This window comes from Podarcis melisellensis, assembly GCF_964234715.1.
Source record: "Podarcis melisellensis genome assembly, chromosome: 13".
Taxonomy (NCBI): Eukaryota; Metazoa; Chordata; class Lepidosauria; order Squamata; family Lacertidae; genus Podarcis; species Podarcis melisellensis.
This window is the reverse complement of record NC_138545.1, coordinates 39,323,291-39,341,099: the sequence shown is the minus strand read 5'-3', so window position 1 is coordinate 39,341,099 and position 17,809 is coordinate 39,323,291. Positions and strand designations below refer to the sequence as shown.

At 46.2% G+C, this 17,809-nt stretch overlaps 2 protein-coding genes across 2 annotated transcripts in view; both read left to right on the top strand.

The window, feature by feature from the left end:
- Nucleotides 1-218: 218 nt before the first annotated feature.
- LOC309354126 (vomeronasal type-2 receptor 26-like) lies at nt 219-14,820 on the top strand (the record flags this gene model as incomplete). Its single annotated transcript, XM_081884008.1, has 5 exons — nt 219-250; nt 9,338-9,629; nt 10,496-11,350; nt 13,181-13,307; nt 13,922-14,820. The coding sequence occupies 5 exons, from the start codon at nt 219-221 to the stop codon at nt 14,818-14,820; spliced, it is 2,205 nt and encodes a 734-aa protein (XP_081740134.1).
- The window catches only part of LOC309354367 (vomeronasal type-2 receptor 26-like), a 28,932-nt gene continuing 19,820 nt past the window's right edge, over nt 8,698-17,809 (top strand). Inside the window, exon 1 of the mRNA XM_081884538.1 lies at nt 8,698-8,964. The gene's annotated coding sequence lies outside the window, so the exon portion shown is untranslated. The remainder of the gene's footprint in view (nt 8,965-17,809) is intronic.

Genomic DNA, 17,809 nt, shown 5'->3' with positions numbered 1-17,809 from the left:
TCAGCAGGCCATTTCTCCCATCCACTTGATCCCTTGCAGCCCAGAAAATGGAGTTCAGGTTCTCCAAATGTCCATTATTCCCCCTGTGCTAAAGATTTCCTAATGGTTAATTAAAATTCACAGGTACCACCCCTCTCTCAATGCAACAAAAATTGCCCTTCTGGTACTAGGAGAAAAAAGAAGCAAGGGGAGAAATTCTGCTGCTATGACTGTGCTACATGTTCAGAAGGCAAGATTTCATACCAGAAAGGTAGGAGACATTAGGTTGCTTTCAGATAACTCAGATTGTGAAGGGTCTGTGGCAGTGTGAAAGGTGTCACAGTTGCTCCTATTGATGTAGTTCTGATTTCCATAGTAATTGAAGTTCACAAACTTGGCGCTCTTCATTGCAACCAGCTGATGGCCCAGCAACGAGGCCCAGCATTTTCAAAGAGGTGCTTTGCAAGCCCAAATGATCAGATGATGGTTGGGGTTTACAAAGCACACTGTTACCTGCCCTACACCTAACATCAGAGATGACATCAGGTACAGGGCCGGTAGGTGTAACTTGCTAAAATGGCCCCAAGGGCCAGAGGTTTTCTATCACTGGATTACCTGGGTGGTGATGGAGATGAGTTGCAGCATTGCACCTGCAGAGCACAGGACTCCTGCTGTCCAGACCCACCTCCTTACTGTCCCAGCAAGCGACTGTGAGATCATTGTCTGGGGGAGGGGGGTCCACAGCCCTTTCTCCCCATGCGTCTGAAAAGGATTGTCTCTTCCACATCCAACTGGTAAGTCCCATACTGCCAGGATGCATACCTACTCTCAAGTTGCACCCTTAAAGGGAATCCTTTCTTCTTTTCAGACATGAATGACTGTGTCGGATGCTCAGAAGATCACTATCCAAACAGGAACCGAACACAATGCATTCCAAAGTCCATCAGCTTCTTGACTTTGGAAGAACCACTTGGGATGAGCTTAGCTTTTGGCTCCATATTCTCCTCTTTGCTCACCATATTGTCCCTCGCCATCTTTATGAAGCATCAGGACACACCGATTGTCAGGGCCAATAATCGGGACCTCACCTACGTTCTCCTCCTGTCTCTCCTTCTTTGTTTTCTCTGCCCGCTCATCTTCCTCAGCCGACCAGACAGAGTGACCTGCCTTGTCCGACAAATGGCTTTTGGTGTGGTTTTCACAGTGACTGTTTCTTGTGTGTTGGCCAAAACCATCACCGTTGTTCTGGCATTCATGGCCACCAAACCGGGATCCAGAATGAGGAAATGGGTGGGGAAAAGACTGGCAAGCGCCATTGTGTTGACTTGTACTATTATCCAAGCTGGTATTTGCACTGTGTGGCTGGGAACCTCTCCCCCATTCCCCCATTTTGACAAGCACTCTGTGAGGGGAGAAATTATTCTGGAATGTAATGAAGGGTCAGCTGCTATGTTTTACTGTGTCCTGGGTTACATGGGCTTCCTGGCCATTGTCAGTTTTGTTGTAGCATTTTTAGCTCGGAAACTGCCTGACAGCTTCAATGAGGCCAAATTCATCACCTTCAGCATGTTGTTATTTTGTAGTGTTTGGATCTCCTTTGTTCCAGTCTACCTGAGCTCCAAGGGAAAACACATGGTGGCTGTGGAGATCTTCTCCATCTTGGTCTCCAGTGCTGGTTTACTGGGTTCCATCTTTTTCCCCAAATGCTACATTATCATATTGAGGCCTGATCTGAATAACAAACAGCAGTTAATAAAGAAGAAATAGCAAAATATCCTGTTGTCCCTTTTTTCTGTTACCCCAGAACATGGGTAATGAATGTGATGGTTCAGAATTTATCTGGTTAAATTCCCCTGGTGTGTGTCACCTGCTAACGTCAGCTTACAGAAGCTGGGCGGAGACAGAAGCTTTTAGAAGCTAAGAAGGAGGAGTTTTTCCCTGTACTTTCACTTCTCTCTGTGTATCTGAGAGAGAAAGACGTGCCTTTGGACATGGCTGAAAGAAGCCCTGGACTTTAATGCTGTAATGTATGAATAAAGAGCTGTAAATAGACAAACCTGTCTATGTGTGCTTACAAGAAGCAAGACTGCTTTACACGCTGTGCTTCTACTCTGCTAAAAAGCCGTGACTGAAAGGAGAGACAGCAAGAGTTGCGCAGCTTGAGAGGAAGCCTGCCGGACCGCTGTAGGTGATTGATGCGGATCGTAAAGCTGTCTGACGTCGCGGCCCCATCGATCAGGGAAGATAGATATCTCTCCACAGGTTATGGAGGGTCAGCCTACGCTCGTAAAGCAGTCGGTGTGAGCTCCAGGAACGCTTTGAAGTCAGCGTGGGTGCCGGAGAGCAAGAATGATTAATTGCCTGCTTCTGAGAGACAGTGAGAGCATCTGATACACAAAGAGCTGAAGGCTGAGACGCAGCTGAAATATCGTTTCTCCACGGAAGGGAAGGCCGGAGGAAGCTGGTACGGAGTAAGTACAGCTTGGGGCACCTTGGGAGAACGGGAGAAGATGGCTGAAAGCCAGAATATACCGCTGGAAAAGCTCACTCTAAAGAGTTGGGCAACGTGGTCCAGACAAATAAGGGGATGGTTCTTGGTTGAAGGGCTCTGGGCAGCAAACCAATGGGAGCCAAAATCACCCCTTAGCTGGCCAGCAGCTGGAGCAGGTGAAGCAAGCTGTGGGGCTGTGTTGGCTGAAGATAGCCAGAGGCTGCAAGAGCTAGATATGCTCAAAGCATGCGTTGATGCATCACTGAGGCCTCATTTGGAGGGCGTAACGACAGCGTGGGCTGCCTGGAATTTGCTGAAGGGCTTGTGTGAGGCGTCAGCGAAAGGCCAGAGCCCTGAAGAAAGCCCAGGAGAGGCAGAAGGATGCCCAGAAAGCCCAATGGGGGCTGAGACAGTGTTGGGGAGCTGTTGTAATGCTTCTACACGTCTGTGTGATGGACTGAGTCCTGGAGAGGCTGGACTGGCAGGCCCTGTTCCCGATGTCTTAGCCTCTAGGAGCGCTAGTGAGCAGATCGGGGGGGCGAAGAGTTCCAAAGGCAAGTTTAAACAGCTTTCGCTTTGTGCTGAAGCAGAGAGGAGCTTCAGGGGGGGCCAGACTGGTGGAAGGCACCGTTCCAGAAGGAGGAAGGCCAGGCCAGCTGGGAGGAGCCCCGGGCAGTGTTTTTCCACTGGAGTTCAACGTCGGCGTGGCAGTTGCCCCCACCGGAGCAGAGAGCCGATGCAGGATGTTTTCAAGGACTTTTCCCATGGGAATCAGGCAGGTTTCCATGGCAACAGGCCTGGGAAGACAGGCAGGCGTGGAGCTGAGCCAGGTGGTCGTGGTAAACAGCAGGGAGAAGAGTCTTATCAAGTTTCTGCGAATATGGCAGTGTTTGAAGACGGCGGAGTGGAAAATTTCCAGCTCAGCCTTGTAATAGACTCTGCAGCTAACCGCAACATGGTTCCAGAGACCCCTGCAGTCGAGAGGTGGAATTGCACAGCAGTTCCGAAGGGACAAACTATTAAGTTCGCGAATGGACAGAAAACTAGAGTTCGCAAATGCACTAATGTCTATCTTTCTGTTTTACAGGAGACGGTGGATTTTTGTATTGTTCCAGAGATTTATCACTGTTTGCTATCTGTGCCTTATTTGTTAAGTAAGGGGTTCAAAGTTTGTTTTGAAAATGATGTCTGCACAATCTCCAGAGAGGGGAGGTTACTGGCCAAAGTGCAGAAGGGACAGAATGATCTTTTCATTCTTAAAACGTCTCTTGGAGGTGAGGGGAAGGTTGAGAAAGCACAAGCGTTGCGTGCTACAGTTCCCAACCAACGTGCTACAATTCCCGCTCATAATGTTACATGTGCATGCGTATGGCATCAGAGAACAATTCATGGGTCGGTAGAGGACTTGCAGACTCTGCCCGAGGTTGCCACGGGGTGTAGGATTCAAAATTGTGGAAGTGCCATTGATTGTGACACTTGCAAGCAGGCAAAGGTGAGAGGGTGCAGTTACCCAAAGGTGGAACGTGTGGCCACTAAACCTTTTGAGTTGGTACACATAGATTTGGCCGGTCCTGTCAAGGAACCAAGTCTAGGGGGGGCCAGGTTTCTCCTAACTTTTTTGGATGATTTCTCGCAGAGTTCCTGGGCTCACGGTCTCAAATCCAGGGAGGATGCAGCACAGCTGATCAAGAGCTGGATTGAGGGGGTGGAACAGAGGTTCTCCACCAGGGTTCAAGCGATCATCAGTGACAGAAATGCTGAGTACACTGGTTCTGCGTTGCAGAAGTTCTTGCAGAAGAAAGGGATACGCCACACAGTTAATTCACCCCAGCAAGGGGGGGGGGGCAGAGCTGAGGAGTGGAGCTCTGGTTAAGGCTGCACAGGTGATGCTGAAAGAAGCCAGGTTGCCTCCTGAGTTTTGGGTGGAGGCTACTAGGGCTGTGTCATTTACCTGGAATCGTGTCTACAACTCACTGGTAGGTGACACACCGTTCTCTTTGTTAAATGGCCGCAAACCCCAGGTTCACTTTCTGCGGACTTTTGGGACTCCTGCGCTTGTCGCTTTGCCTAAGGCTTTGCAAGGGCCAGATGGAGCCAAAGTCCAGAAGATGATCTTCTGTGGGTATGAGCCAGAAGCCCGTGCATGGCGTTTTGCTTACCCATCAGGTGATCAGAGTAAGGTGCTGATCAGTAAACACGCTGAGTTCTTAGAGGAGGAGGTAAAGTCAAAGACTCCTGTCAGGCGTGATGTTCTCTCAGATTGTCTCTCTGACCCAGAAGACAGTTCTGATGAGGCAGAGGAAGAAGGGGCTGAGGCTGCTGATGACGACCAGGTCACTGACCAGGGTCAAGAGCAGGATGTGGCATCTCCACAAGCTGTTATGAGACTGCCCAAAAGTCAGCCTAGTTCTCCTGTGAGTGTAATGGAGAGGATTCGAAGACGCTTTAAGTCAGAGAGTGAATCCCATGATGCAGAGGATACACCTGCTGATCAAAATGAGTCAGGGGGAACACCTGAGTTTGTGCCTAGGAGGTCCAGTCGCACAACTAAGGGTATCCCACCAGAGAGGTATCAGGCCACAGGTGCGTGGGTAAGTTTCGCACAGTGCGATTCTGAGAGTTGTGAGGTGGTTCCACAAATGCCAAACAGGTTTGCCAAGGGAGGGCACAAGGCATTGGGGAAGGGATCGATCTCACAAGGTGTTACTGAAGATGTTGCACAGGTATCACGCAGGGACACAAGGGGGGGTGTGATGGTTCAGAATTTATCTGGTTAAATTCCCCTGGTGTGTGTCACCTGCTAACGTCAGCTTACAGAAGCTGGGCGGAGACAGAAGCTTTTAGAAGCTAAGAAGGAGGAGTTTTTCCCTGTACTTTCACTTCTCTCTGTGTATCTGAGAGAGAAAGACGTGCCTTTGGACATGGCTGAAAGAAGCCCTGGACTTTAATGCTGTAATGTATGAATAAAGAGCTGTAAATAGACAAACCTGTCTATGTGTGCTTACAAGAAGCAAGACTGCTTTACACGCTGTGCTTCTACTCTGCTAAAAAGCCGTGACTGAAAGGAGAGACAGCAAGAGTTGCGCAGCTTGAGAGGAAGCCTGCCGGACCGCTGTAGGTGATTGATGCGGATCGTAAAGCTGTCTGACGTTGCGGCCCCATCGATCAGGGAAGATCGATATCTCTCCACAATGAATTTGTTGCCGACTCCTTGATATAATTTCATTTTATTTGTTCATTGAACTTGCTATCTGCATAAAAAAAAATCAGATGGTTCTCCCCCACCCCGAGATGTGGTCCCCACCTTTGGGAGCCCAAGGGCACAATTGGAAAACTGAGGAACTCTTGTGGACACAAAAAACCACCAATTTCACAGAAGAAAGTGTGGAGATGCCCAGAAACTCCACCTCCATCCTTTCTTGTAACTTGAATCCATTGGTTTGGGTCCTACTCTCTGTAGAAAGAGACAAGCTTGCTGCATCTTCCATCTGACAGCCCTTGAGATATTTGAAGATGAGTATCATATCTCCTCCCAGTCCCCTTTTTCCAGGCTAAACATATACAGCTCCCTCAACCATTGCTCATAAGGCTTGGTTTCCCACCCATGATCTTCCTGGTCGCCCTCTTCTGCACATGTTCAGCACACATTTTACCAGCTTCCTCATGAAAATATCTTGGGGGACTTTGAGAAAAGCCAGACTGAACTCAAAATAGACTATGACCACAGCATTCTCTTGTTCCACCACATTTGTAATGCGGTAAAAAGAAAATAAATGACATTGGTCTGGTATGAGTAGAACAGGCCCAGGACAGAACCCAGGACAGCCCAGGCATATCTGTGGCATCAGGAGATAATATCCCTATGCTACGAGGAGAAAATGAAAAGGAGGGAAATACCCCTCTTCCCAGAGAGAGTGACAGATGCCACATATACCTATTCTGAACTCAGAATTGTGCTGCATCCTTGGAATCCGAGAGTCAGGGCCGAGCTCACAATCCCCTTTGTGTCTCAAACTCTGCTCTTGAATGCACTTTCCTCTTCACAAAGCAGCATGTGAGAAAAGAGGGTTTAGCTGAAATCACAAGGGTAGTCATTGCACTGGGCACAGTTTTTTCCAGGGCACATTTTGCTCCTCACACCACCCATGCCAGCCCGGTTCTGCTTTGCAAGTCCGATCCCACATCATCCCACCCCCCTCAAAGCAGCGTGGGGCTGGCAGGGCGCCAGGAGGATGTAATGGGCATGTGTCCTCCCTCCTGCGTCCTCCTCATGTCACTCATCCAGCCTCTCACAGATGCTTTAGTTGTGATCCCTGCATTCCAGGGGGTGGAGCTTGATGACCTTTTGGGGCTCCTTCCAATTCTACAATTATTTGTTTATTTAGGTGAATATATATGGGCCCTAAAAAGGCCTGCAGACATGGCCCAATGGACCGTATGTCCATCATCACAGTCATGGCTTGAAGTCACTCAGAATCTGCTCACAATTGTTCCTTTCCAGTGGCTAGAATTCATCTTGGCCCCATGGGTTTACCTGTCCCATGCCTGGCCTCACATAACATCAGCTGATGGACATGTGAATGTGGTTTGGACCATGAGCCCAATGGAGAGGCTTGGTTGTCCTAACTGCTGCAGGTCAGAGGTCCTTGTTGATTCCCAGCTAGGAGCTTTCTCTACCTGTGTAGATTCTCTTGAGTGATTGACAACTTTTAGGGTTCTGGATTGCGTAAGAAAGTACAGTAAGTAGAGAAAGCTGCAGATTCTCTCTTCTGAGAACACAGTAGGTGATGAAACTGGCAGCAGGGATGCAATGGAGGGGAAGGGGCAACAGACTTGTTCCTGCTCCCCCCTCATTACAATGCCTTGAAAACACTTGAAGGAGGCTGCTGAGGGATTATTCTGTGTGGATCATTGTCTCTGCTACTTCCAATGGACCAGCTGAGGCAAAGGGATCATTATTCTCTCCCCTGTTATTATCAATTACATGGTAATAATCTGCTTCTGATTAGACCTCCATAGACTTCCAGGAATTCAGTCTAAAAAGAATTAAATCCTCTCTGCCATCCCCAGCAAATGCTAAGGTGCTGCCGACTCGTTTAGTGAGCTTTCCCCTGGAGTTGGATCCTAGGTCTTGGGAATTTAGCTGGTGCATTCGGAGAGTGCCATTTAAGGCAAGCTGCTGTTTCTAATGCCAATGCTGATTAGATGTAAACAGGGAAATCTCAGTCTAGGAAAGTGCATTGTTCCTAGTATGGCAGTGTTGATGCTGTTAATCTTCTTGCTGCCTCAAATGGTGAATCTGTCAAATGCCAATCGGAGCATCAGTCACCTCCATATCCCTCACAAGTACTATCAGCCAGGTGAGCTTATCATTGGTGCACTTGCTTCTCACATCCTGTCCTCTGTTGACTATGAAACCTTGAAACAATGGCCATCCATCCATCAGATTCTGAATCCATTGTAAGTATTTCAATTTTTCAATTCCCATGTGATATTAATACCTAAGTTACCATGTGGGCTCAGAAATACTTCCTTTTTATTTTTGCTATGGGGATTTATTACTTATAGGGAGGTGTGCAAAATATCCCGCCCTCCCACAGAACATAGGATCAGTCTTAGACTTAACCATCCCCTCCACCTGAATTTTAACATCTAAAATGATCAAGCCAGACAATAAATTTCTAGTCAAGCCTGTAGGAACGAGGTGGATTTTCTAGGATCCAGCTTTGAAGCAAAGAAAGATTAGTCTTCCTTTGAGATGTGACATGATGTTCTGGGTGGTGTGATTCTCTCTCACCCCCAGCTCCCCCACCCCATTTTCCAGAAGAAGAAGAAGTGTTTGGATTTGATATCCCGCTGTACCGCTACCCTAAGGAGTCTCAAAGCGGCTAACAATCTCCTTTCCCTTCCTCCCCCATAACAAACACTCTGTGAGGTGAGTGGGGCTGAGAGGCTTCAAAGAAGTGTGACTGGCCCAAGGTCACCCAGCAGCGGCATGCGGAGGAGCGGAGAATCGAACCTGGTTCACCAGATTACGAGTCCATCGCTCTTAACCACTACACCACACTGGTTTAATGGAGAGGAGGAGCCATGGCCACGACCAGTCACATGGGTGTCATAATCTAGAGAGCCCAGCATTCTGATGTCATCTTCAGGATTTCAGACAGGGGTCTACCCCAGCCCCACCTGTATGCTAAGCAGATGATCTCCATTGGGTTTTACAGAATCTTCAAGAAAAAGTACATAGAGTAATTTTCAAAACATTACAGGCAACAGAAGGTTGCCTGGTATTGGGGGCCATAGCTTCATTGATGCATGAGAAACTGAAGTGGGGCTTCAGAAACCTGCAAAGGGCAACAAACTACAAGAAGGAAGCAGCTGCTGGGAATGACTCCTCGTTTCAGTTGTCTCTAAACAAGGGCACAGAGTATGGGAAACAAGCAAGATGAATTGGAGCTTTTAATACAGGATGGCAAATATGATCTAGAAGGCAAGTATGCATTGCCTCTGGGTTCAAGATTTCTCTAACAGATTGGAGAACTGGGTTAACAAATGAATTTGAATAGGGACAAATGTAAGATTCTGCACTTAGGCAGGCAGTACCAACTTCACAAATATGTTGAAGGACACCTGGTTTACTAGGATCTCGCCATCGTAGTGGAACTCAAGCTTCACTTGAGTCAAAGTTGTGATGCAGTTTTTGCTGTGTGTGTGTTTGAGTCAAATTCTTTAATGGTTTAATTAAATCTGCCTGTAAGCTTCCTTGTTGCTCCCTAGCACAGAAAGACATGGAACCTAGGTTTCCTTAAACAGATTGACAAAAAATGGTACACAGCAAAACGCTTTGATGTCCAACTCTCATTGCAGTGTTGTACCAAAATACTATCAGCAAATTCTGGCCTTGGTGTTTGCTGTCAAGGAAATCAGCAAGAATTCCAATATATTACCTAATGTCACATTAGGATTCCACATCTTTGATAGTTACTTCAGTGAAAGGATGACCTACTGGGCCACTTTGGAGCTACTCTCTACACACTATAGATTTCTACCCAACTACCAGTGCGACAAACAGAAAAATCTGATGGCAGTCATTGGGGGACTTGACTTTGAGATTTCCCTCCACATGGCAGCCATCTTAGGTGTCTACAAGATTCCCCAGGTAAGAGTCAAACATGGTGACTTCCCCTCATTCTTCTTTCCTCTGTCCTGTTGAGAAAAGTTTTGCATTCCATAATAGCCCTCTTGACAATTTCAGATTGTATTCAATAAAAGCTTTCATCTGCCTTCATCCATTTCTCAACGTGTGTATGTTCTTCAGAGGGTATGAATGGAGCATTTTGCAGATACACACCTACTCTATATATGCGAACAGCTTAGTCTGCAGCCTCAGGTAGACTCCAACCAGGATGAATTATGGAGGCTGCTCATCAGACGCTTGCACATTACCTTAATTAATTTGACCTGGTCAGTTTGGGGCTTTCACTGGTGCCGTAAACAGCTCACTGGCTATCTACCTAGTGAAATCAGAGGAGCAGAGAGAGCTTTTCAATGGTTTCATTTTGATCCATAGGAAGACAGATAGACGGGAAAGTATGCTCTCACTCTTGAGCTAATGTTGCTCAGATTTCCACTCCACCCTGCACTGACAATTTATTCCTAGAAATCAGACATCTCCTGCTGCTTATGGTGGATGCTAAGAACAATTCTCTTTTGGGATCTGCAGAGCATGTCTGGTCCTGGGAGAAGGAGGGGGCTCTGACAAACTATCTTGAGAGAGAATGTCACTTGGCTGCTTTTTCCTTCTCGGGTGTGACCCATCTCAATAAACCATACCATACTCTCCCCCCATCCTTCTTTCTGGAAGGTTCTTGGGGTGCTGCTCTCCACCATTACTCCTCATCTGCCCATTTCCTGATGGGCTTACTAAGACAGTAGGTCCAAATCACAATGGTTTTGTCATTGCTATTCACACATAAGCAATGCTTTTACTGCATTAATGGGAATTAGGTATCCGTTTTCTTCCAGCTCACTTATGGCTCTTTTGCCCCAGAGGATGCTGGTCAAAGCCAATCCACTTCCTTCTACCGGATGGTGCCTAATGAAGCCCATCAGTACACTGGGATTGTTGAGTTACTTGTGCACTTTGGATGGACATGGGTTGGGTTGCTCGCTGCGGATAGTGAGAGTGGAGAGAAATTTATGGAAATCCTGCAAACTCTGCTTTTCCAGAGAGGCATTTGCTTGGCCTTTTCAGAGAGAACTTCAAAAGGCACATATTTTGAAGAGTATTATGACAGGATCTCCCAGTGGCTCCAAGCCTATCACATTATTGCGGAAAGCAAAGCCAATGCTGTCATTGTCTATGGAGAAGCCAAGTCCATGTTTTCTTTGCAACTATTGCTAGCGGCAGGGGAAGCGGAAAATGTGACATCTATGGCCAAGGTATGGATTATGACTGCTCAACTGGATTTCTCAGCAGTGGCCTTTCGAACTGGCCAGGATATGCAACCATTTCATGGCTCCATATGCTTCACAGTGCACTCAAAGGAGGTGCAAGGATTCAAGACCCTTCTTCGCTCCTTAAATCCTTTCATGGCAGGTGAAGATGGTTTTCTTCAGCAGTTCTGGCTGCAGACATTCTACTGTTTCTTTTCCAAATCCAGTACTGAGTTCAGTGAACCCTGCAGTGGACAGGAGAAGCTGGACAGCCTCCCCTCGTCTGGCTTTGAGATGAGCATGACTGGCCACAGCTACAGCATCTACAATGCTGTCTATGTTGTGGCACATGCTCTGCATGATGCCATGTACAAATCCAGGGCAAAAGACAGAGGAATTGTGAGAAGATGGATTCCGCAACTTCAGAAATTGCAGCCTTGGCAGGTAATGGTTCTTTTGTTGTTGTTGTATATCTTTTTATTATTATTTCATTTTATATTGTTGATAAAGCAAAGAGAACAATTTTAACAACAGTCAAAAATTTAAAGATTAATAACCAAACTGTAAAATAGGCAGGTAGGGTGTGTAGTTGCACGTGAGTTAAATAAAGACTTTAAAGTCCAAATTAAGTCCAATTTAATCAGATCACCAAGCATAGTTCCAGATTTGCCAGGTTTGTGGGGGGCTGTTTTGAAAATGCTGGTTCTGCTGTATATACCACACATATAGAAAGTGTCTGGAGGTTCTAGTCCTTGTTGATATAGCTATACTCCTGAGTGTCCAGTATTAGACTTTTGGGCTGCTATAGATCAAAATTTGCTGTTATTACTGCTATTGTTATTATTTTGTGATTATATGAAATCTTGTCTACTGCCTTGGAAGAGGCAATGGCACTTTAAAAGGCGATGTTGAACATAAGATAAGTTTGAGTTTTAAACAAGTGTCCTCTTCCTGCCATCTCGATGCAGCTCCACCCATTTCTTAGGAGTGTCTCATTTAACAACAGTGTGGCAGAAGAAGTGTCTTTTAGTGAGAAGAGGGAATTAGAAGCTGGATTCGATATTACCAACTTGGTCACTTTCCCAAATAACTCCTTCATCAGAAGGAAGGTTGGATGGATGAATTTGGATGCTCCCCCAGGAAAAGAGTTTTCCATCAATGAAGACAAAATGGTGTGGCACAGGAGTTTTGACCAGGTGGGGCATGATTTCAGCAAGTTGCAACTCCAGTGGGTCCTAAATGTGATGCTTGCAACTTGGAAGCCTAGCTGAGACATGGATCCTGTATTTTTCCTCACTTGTTGTTTATGAAAACCTCTATGAATGTTGTGGGGCTCGAATGCCCTGGAGCAGGCCAGGACATAGTTCATTATTATATGCTTGTTTTGTTTATTGCATTTTTAGTCCACCTTTCCTTTGCTTACTTCCCATTTTATCCTAACAACCAACAACCCTGTAAGGGAGTGTAGACTGAGAGCAGCAGTGACTGGTCCAAGGTCACCCAATGAGTTTCATGGCCAAGTGGGGATTTGAACCCTGGTCTTCCACTTCCCTGTCTAGCACATTCTTTAAAGATTTCTAGGCCAGCAGAGTGTGACCTAAGCCTAATCTCCAACTAGCTTCTTTGGGGAGAAAGAAAAGGGAGCTGAGCCTGGAGACAGACGAGGCAGACTTCTGCAGAGAATGCCTGGTTTGGAGGCTAGGAATTCTCAAGTTATAGTAGCAGAGGTCTGGCAGAGTCCAGCACTATCCTTGTTTTTGAGGCTGCTTAAGTTGTCTTAACAATTGTCTCTTGGCCCAGTGTATTTAGTCTGGGGTTCTCAGTCCCCAATATTTGTGCTTTTTCAGGTGGAAAAACAGAAGGAACCGGACAGTGTATACAGTAGCTGCTTATTTATATCGCTTAGGATGTCAGAACATCTTTTCAACTCTACTTTAAATCCTTTTGAGTTTTATAAGAAATGTATTTTGCCAAATGATTGTATTACTGTTCAGGTGGACTCCCTCCCTCTCTTGGATATTTTTTTTAAAAAACACACATATTGATGAAATGGCCATAACCTCATTTTCAGAGCCACAAAAACATCTTCTGTTTCATTAGATGCCATTAATGGCTGTTGACAGCTCATTGCTTTCAAATTTCTCTTAATATTCAGCAGGCCATTTATCCCATCCACTTGATCCCTTGCAGCCCAGAAAATGGAGTTCAGCTTCTCCAAATGTCCATTTCCCACCCTGTACTAAACATATCCTAATGGTTAATTAAAATTCACAGGTGCCACCCTTCTCTCGATGCAACAAAAATTGCCCTTCTGGTACTAGGAGAAAAAAGAAGGAAGGGGAGAAGTTCTGCTGCTATGACTGTGCTCCATGTTCAGAAGGCAAGATTTCATACCAGAAAGGTAGGAAACATTATGTAGCTTTCAGTTAACTCAGATTTCCTGTGAAGGGTCTGTGTCGGTGTGAAAGGTGTCACAGTTGCTCCTATTGATGTAGGTCTGATTTCCATGGTGATTGAAGTTCACAGACTTGGAGCTCTTCATGGCAACCAGCTGATGGCCCAGCAACGAGGCCCAGCATTTTCAAAGAGGTGCTTTGCAAGCCCAAATCATCAGATGATGGTTGGGGTTTACTAAGCACACTGTTACCTGCCCTACACCTAACGTCAGAGATGACATCAGATACAGGGTAGGTAGGTGTAACTTGCTAAAATGGCCCCATGGGCCAGAGGTTTTCTATCACTGGATTACCTGGGTGGTGATGGAGATGAGTTGCAGCAGTGCACCAGCAGAGGACAGGACTCCTGCTGTCCAGACCCACCTCCTTACTGTCCAGGCTAGCGACTGTGAGATCACTGTCTGCCGGAGGGGGGTCCACAGCCCTTTCTCCCCATGCGAGTCACTCCTGTGTCTGAAAAGTATTGTCTCTTCCACATCCAACTGGTAAGTCCCATACTGCCAGGATGCATACCTACTCACAAGTTGTACCCTTAAAGGGAATCCTTTCTTCTTTTCAGACATGAATGACTGTGTCAGATGCTCAGAAGATCACTATCCAAACAGGAACCGAACACAATGCATTCCAAAGGGCATCAGCTTCTTGACTTTGGAAGAACCGCTTGGGATGAGCTTAGCTTTTGGCTCCATATTCTCCTCTTTGCTCACCATATTGTCCCTCACCATCTTTATGAAGCATCAGGACACACCGATTGTCAGGGCCAATAATCGGGACCTGACCTACGTTCTCCTCCTGTCTCTCCTTCTCTGTTTTCTCTGTCCCCTCATCTTCCTCAGCCGACCAGACAGAGTGACCTGCCTTGTCCGACAAATGGCTTTTGGTGTGGTTTTCACAGTGACTGTTTCTTGTGTGTTGGCCAAAACCATTACCGTTGTTCTGGCATTCATGGCCACCAAACCGGGATCCAGAATGAGGAAATGGGTGGGGAAAAGACTGGCAAGCGCCATTGTGTTGACTTGTACTATTATCCAAGCTGGTATTTGCACTGTGTGGCTGGGAACCTCTCCCCCATTCCCCCATTTTGACAAGCACTCTGTGAGGGGAGAAATTATTCTGGAATGTAATGAAGGGTCAGCTGCTATGTTTTACTGTGTCCTGGGCTACATGGGCTTCCTGGCCATTGTCAGTTTTGTTGTAGCATTTTTAGCCAGGAAACTGCCTGACAGCTTTAATGAGGCCAAGTTCATCACCTTCAGCATGTTGTTATTTTGTAGTGTTTGGATCTCCTTTGTTCCGGTTTACCTGAGCTCCAAGGGAAAACACATGGTGGCTGTGGAGATCTTCTCCATCTTGGCCTCTAGTGCTGGTTTACTGGGTTCCATCTTTTTCCCCAAATGCTACATTATCATATTGAGGCCTGATCTGAATGACAAACAGCAGTTAATAAAGAAGAAATAGCAAAATATCCTCTTGTCACTCTTTTCTGTTACCCCAGAACATGGGTAATGATTTTGCTGCTGACTCCTTGGTATAATTTCATTTTATTTGTTTATTGAACTTGCTATGTGCATAAAAAAAAAATCAGATGGTTCTCCCCCACCCCGAGATGTGGTCCCCACCTTTGGGAGCCCAAGGGCACAACTGGAAAACTGAGGAACTCTTGTGGACACAAAAAACCCACCAATTTCACAGAAGAAAGTGTGGAGATGCACAGAAACTCCACCTCCATCCTTTCTTGTATTATGAATCCATTGGTTTGGGTCCTACTCTCTGTAGCAAGAGACAAGCTTGTTGCATCTTCCATCTGACAGCCCTTGAGATATTTGAAGATGAGTATCATATCTCCTCCCAGTCTCCTTTTCCAGGCTGAACATAGCCAGCTCCCTCAACCATTGCTCATAAGGCTTGATTTCCCACCCATCATCTTCCTGGCTGCCCTCCTCTGCACATGTTCAGCACACATTTTACCAGCCTCCTCATGAAAATATAATGGTGGACTTTGCCAAAAGCCTGACTGAACTCAAAATAGACTATGACCACAGCATTCTCCTGATCCACCACATTTGTAATGCCATAAAAAAGAAAAGAAATGAGATTGGTCTGGTATAAGAACAGGTCCAGGACAGAACCCTTTGGCACATCTGTGGCATCAGGAGATAATATCCCTATGCTATGAGGAGAAAATGAAAAGGAGGGAAATACCCCTCTTCCCAGAGAGAGTGACAGATGCCACATATACCTATTCTTAACTCAGAATTGTACATGCAGCTCTCTGCGTGTATGAAGAAGTACTTGAAGAAGAGCCAGGACAGAAATTCCATGGGAAACACCCATGCCAGCCCTGTTTTGATTTGCAGGTCCGATCCCACATCCCAGCCCCTCAAAGCATCGTGGGGCTGGCAGGGCGTCAGGAGAATGTAATGGGCATGTGACCTTCCTGCTGCGTCCTCCTCATGTCACCCAACCAGCCTGTCATGGATGCTTTAGTTGTGATCCCTGCATTCCAGGAGATTGATGACCTTTGGGGGTTCCTTTGAAATCTACAATTCTCTGTTTATTTAGGTAAATATATATAGGGGCCCTAAAAAGGCCTGCAGACAGCGCCAAAGGACCGTATGTCCATCATCACAGCCATGCTTTGAAGTCACTCAGAGTCTGCTCACAATTGTTCCTTTCCAGTCAAACTCTACTAGTGGCTAGAATTCATCTTGCCCTCATGGGCTTACCTGCCCCATGCCTGGCCTCACATAACACCAGCTGATGGACATGTGAATGTGGTTTGGACCATGAGCCCAATGGAGAGGCTTGGTTGGCCTAACTGCTGCAGGTCAGAGGCCCATGTTGATTCCCAGCAAGGAGATTTCTCTACCTGCACAGACTCACTTGAGTGATTGACAACTTTTAGGGTTCTGGATTGTGTAAGAAAGTACAGTAAGTAGAGAAAGCTGCAGATGCTCTCTTCTGAGAACACAGTAGGTGATGAAACTGGCAGCAGGGATGAAATGGAGGGGAAGAGGCAACAGGCTTATTCCTGCTCCCCCCTCATTACAATGCCTTGAAAACACTTGAAGGAGGCTGCTGAGGGATTATTCTGTGTGGATCATTGTCTCTGCTACTTCCAATGGACCAGCTGAGGCAAAGGGATCATTATTCTCTCCCCTGTTATTATCAATTACATGGTAATAATCTGCTTCTGATTAGACCTCCATAGACTTCCAGGAATTCAGTCTAAAAAGAATTAAATCCTCTCTGCCATCCCCAGCAAATGCTAAGGTGCTGCCGACTTGTTTAGTGAGCTTTCCCCTGGAGTTGGATCCTAGGTCTTGGGAATTTAGCTGGTGCATTCGGAGAGTGCCATTTAAGGCAAGCTGCTGTTTCTAATGCCAATGCTGATTAGATGTAAACAGGGAAATCTCAGTCTAGGAAAGTGCATTGTTCCTAGTATGGCAGTGTTGATGCTGTTAATCTTCTTGCTGCCTCAAATGGTGAATCTGTCAAATGCCAATCGGAGCATCAGTCACCTCCATATCCCTCACAAGTACTATCAGCCAGGTGAGCTTATCATTGGTGCACTTGCTTCTCACATCCTGTCCTCTGTTGACTATGAAACCTTGAAACAATGGCCATCCATCCATCAGATTCTTAATCCATTGTAAGTATTTCAATTTTTCAATTCCCATGTGATATTAATACCTAAGTTAGCATGTGGGCTCAGAAATACATCCTATTTATTTTCGTTATGGTGATTTATTACTTATAGGGAGGGGTGCAAAATATCCCTTCCTCCCACAGAACATAGGATCAGTCTTAGACTTAACCCTCTCCACCACCTGAATTTTAACATCTAAAATAATCAAGACAGACAATAAATTTCTAGTCAGCTTTGTAGGAACAAGGTGGATTATCTAGGATCCAGCTTTGAAGCAAGGAAAGAGCAGTCTTCCAGTCAGATATGACAGGATGTTCTGGGTGGTGTGATTCTCTCTCACCCCCAAGCTCCCCCACCCCATTTTCCAGAGCAGTGCTTAACGGAGAGGAGGAGCCATGACCACAACCAGTCACATGGGAGTCATAATCTAGAGAGCCCAGCATTCTGATGGCAACAGGAAATGGATGAATGGCTAGTAGGAACCATTGGTCTATCTAGCTCAGGCCTGTCCACACAGAGTAGCAGTGACTCTCCAGGATTTCAGATAGGCGTCTGCCCCAGCCCCACCTGTATCATAGCCAGATGCTCTACCATTGGTTTTTTCAGAATCTTTACCACCAATTATCTGATTGGCAAGTCCTAGGCTCTGTGATTTAACCCACAGTGCCACCTGCGTCCCACTCAAAAGTACACAGAGTAATTGTCAAAACATAACAGGCAACAGAAGGTTGCTTTTTATTGGGGACAATAGCTTCATTGATGCATCGGATACTGAGGTGAGGCTCCAGAAACCTGCAA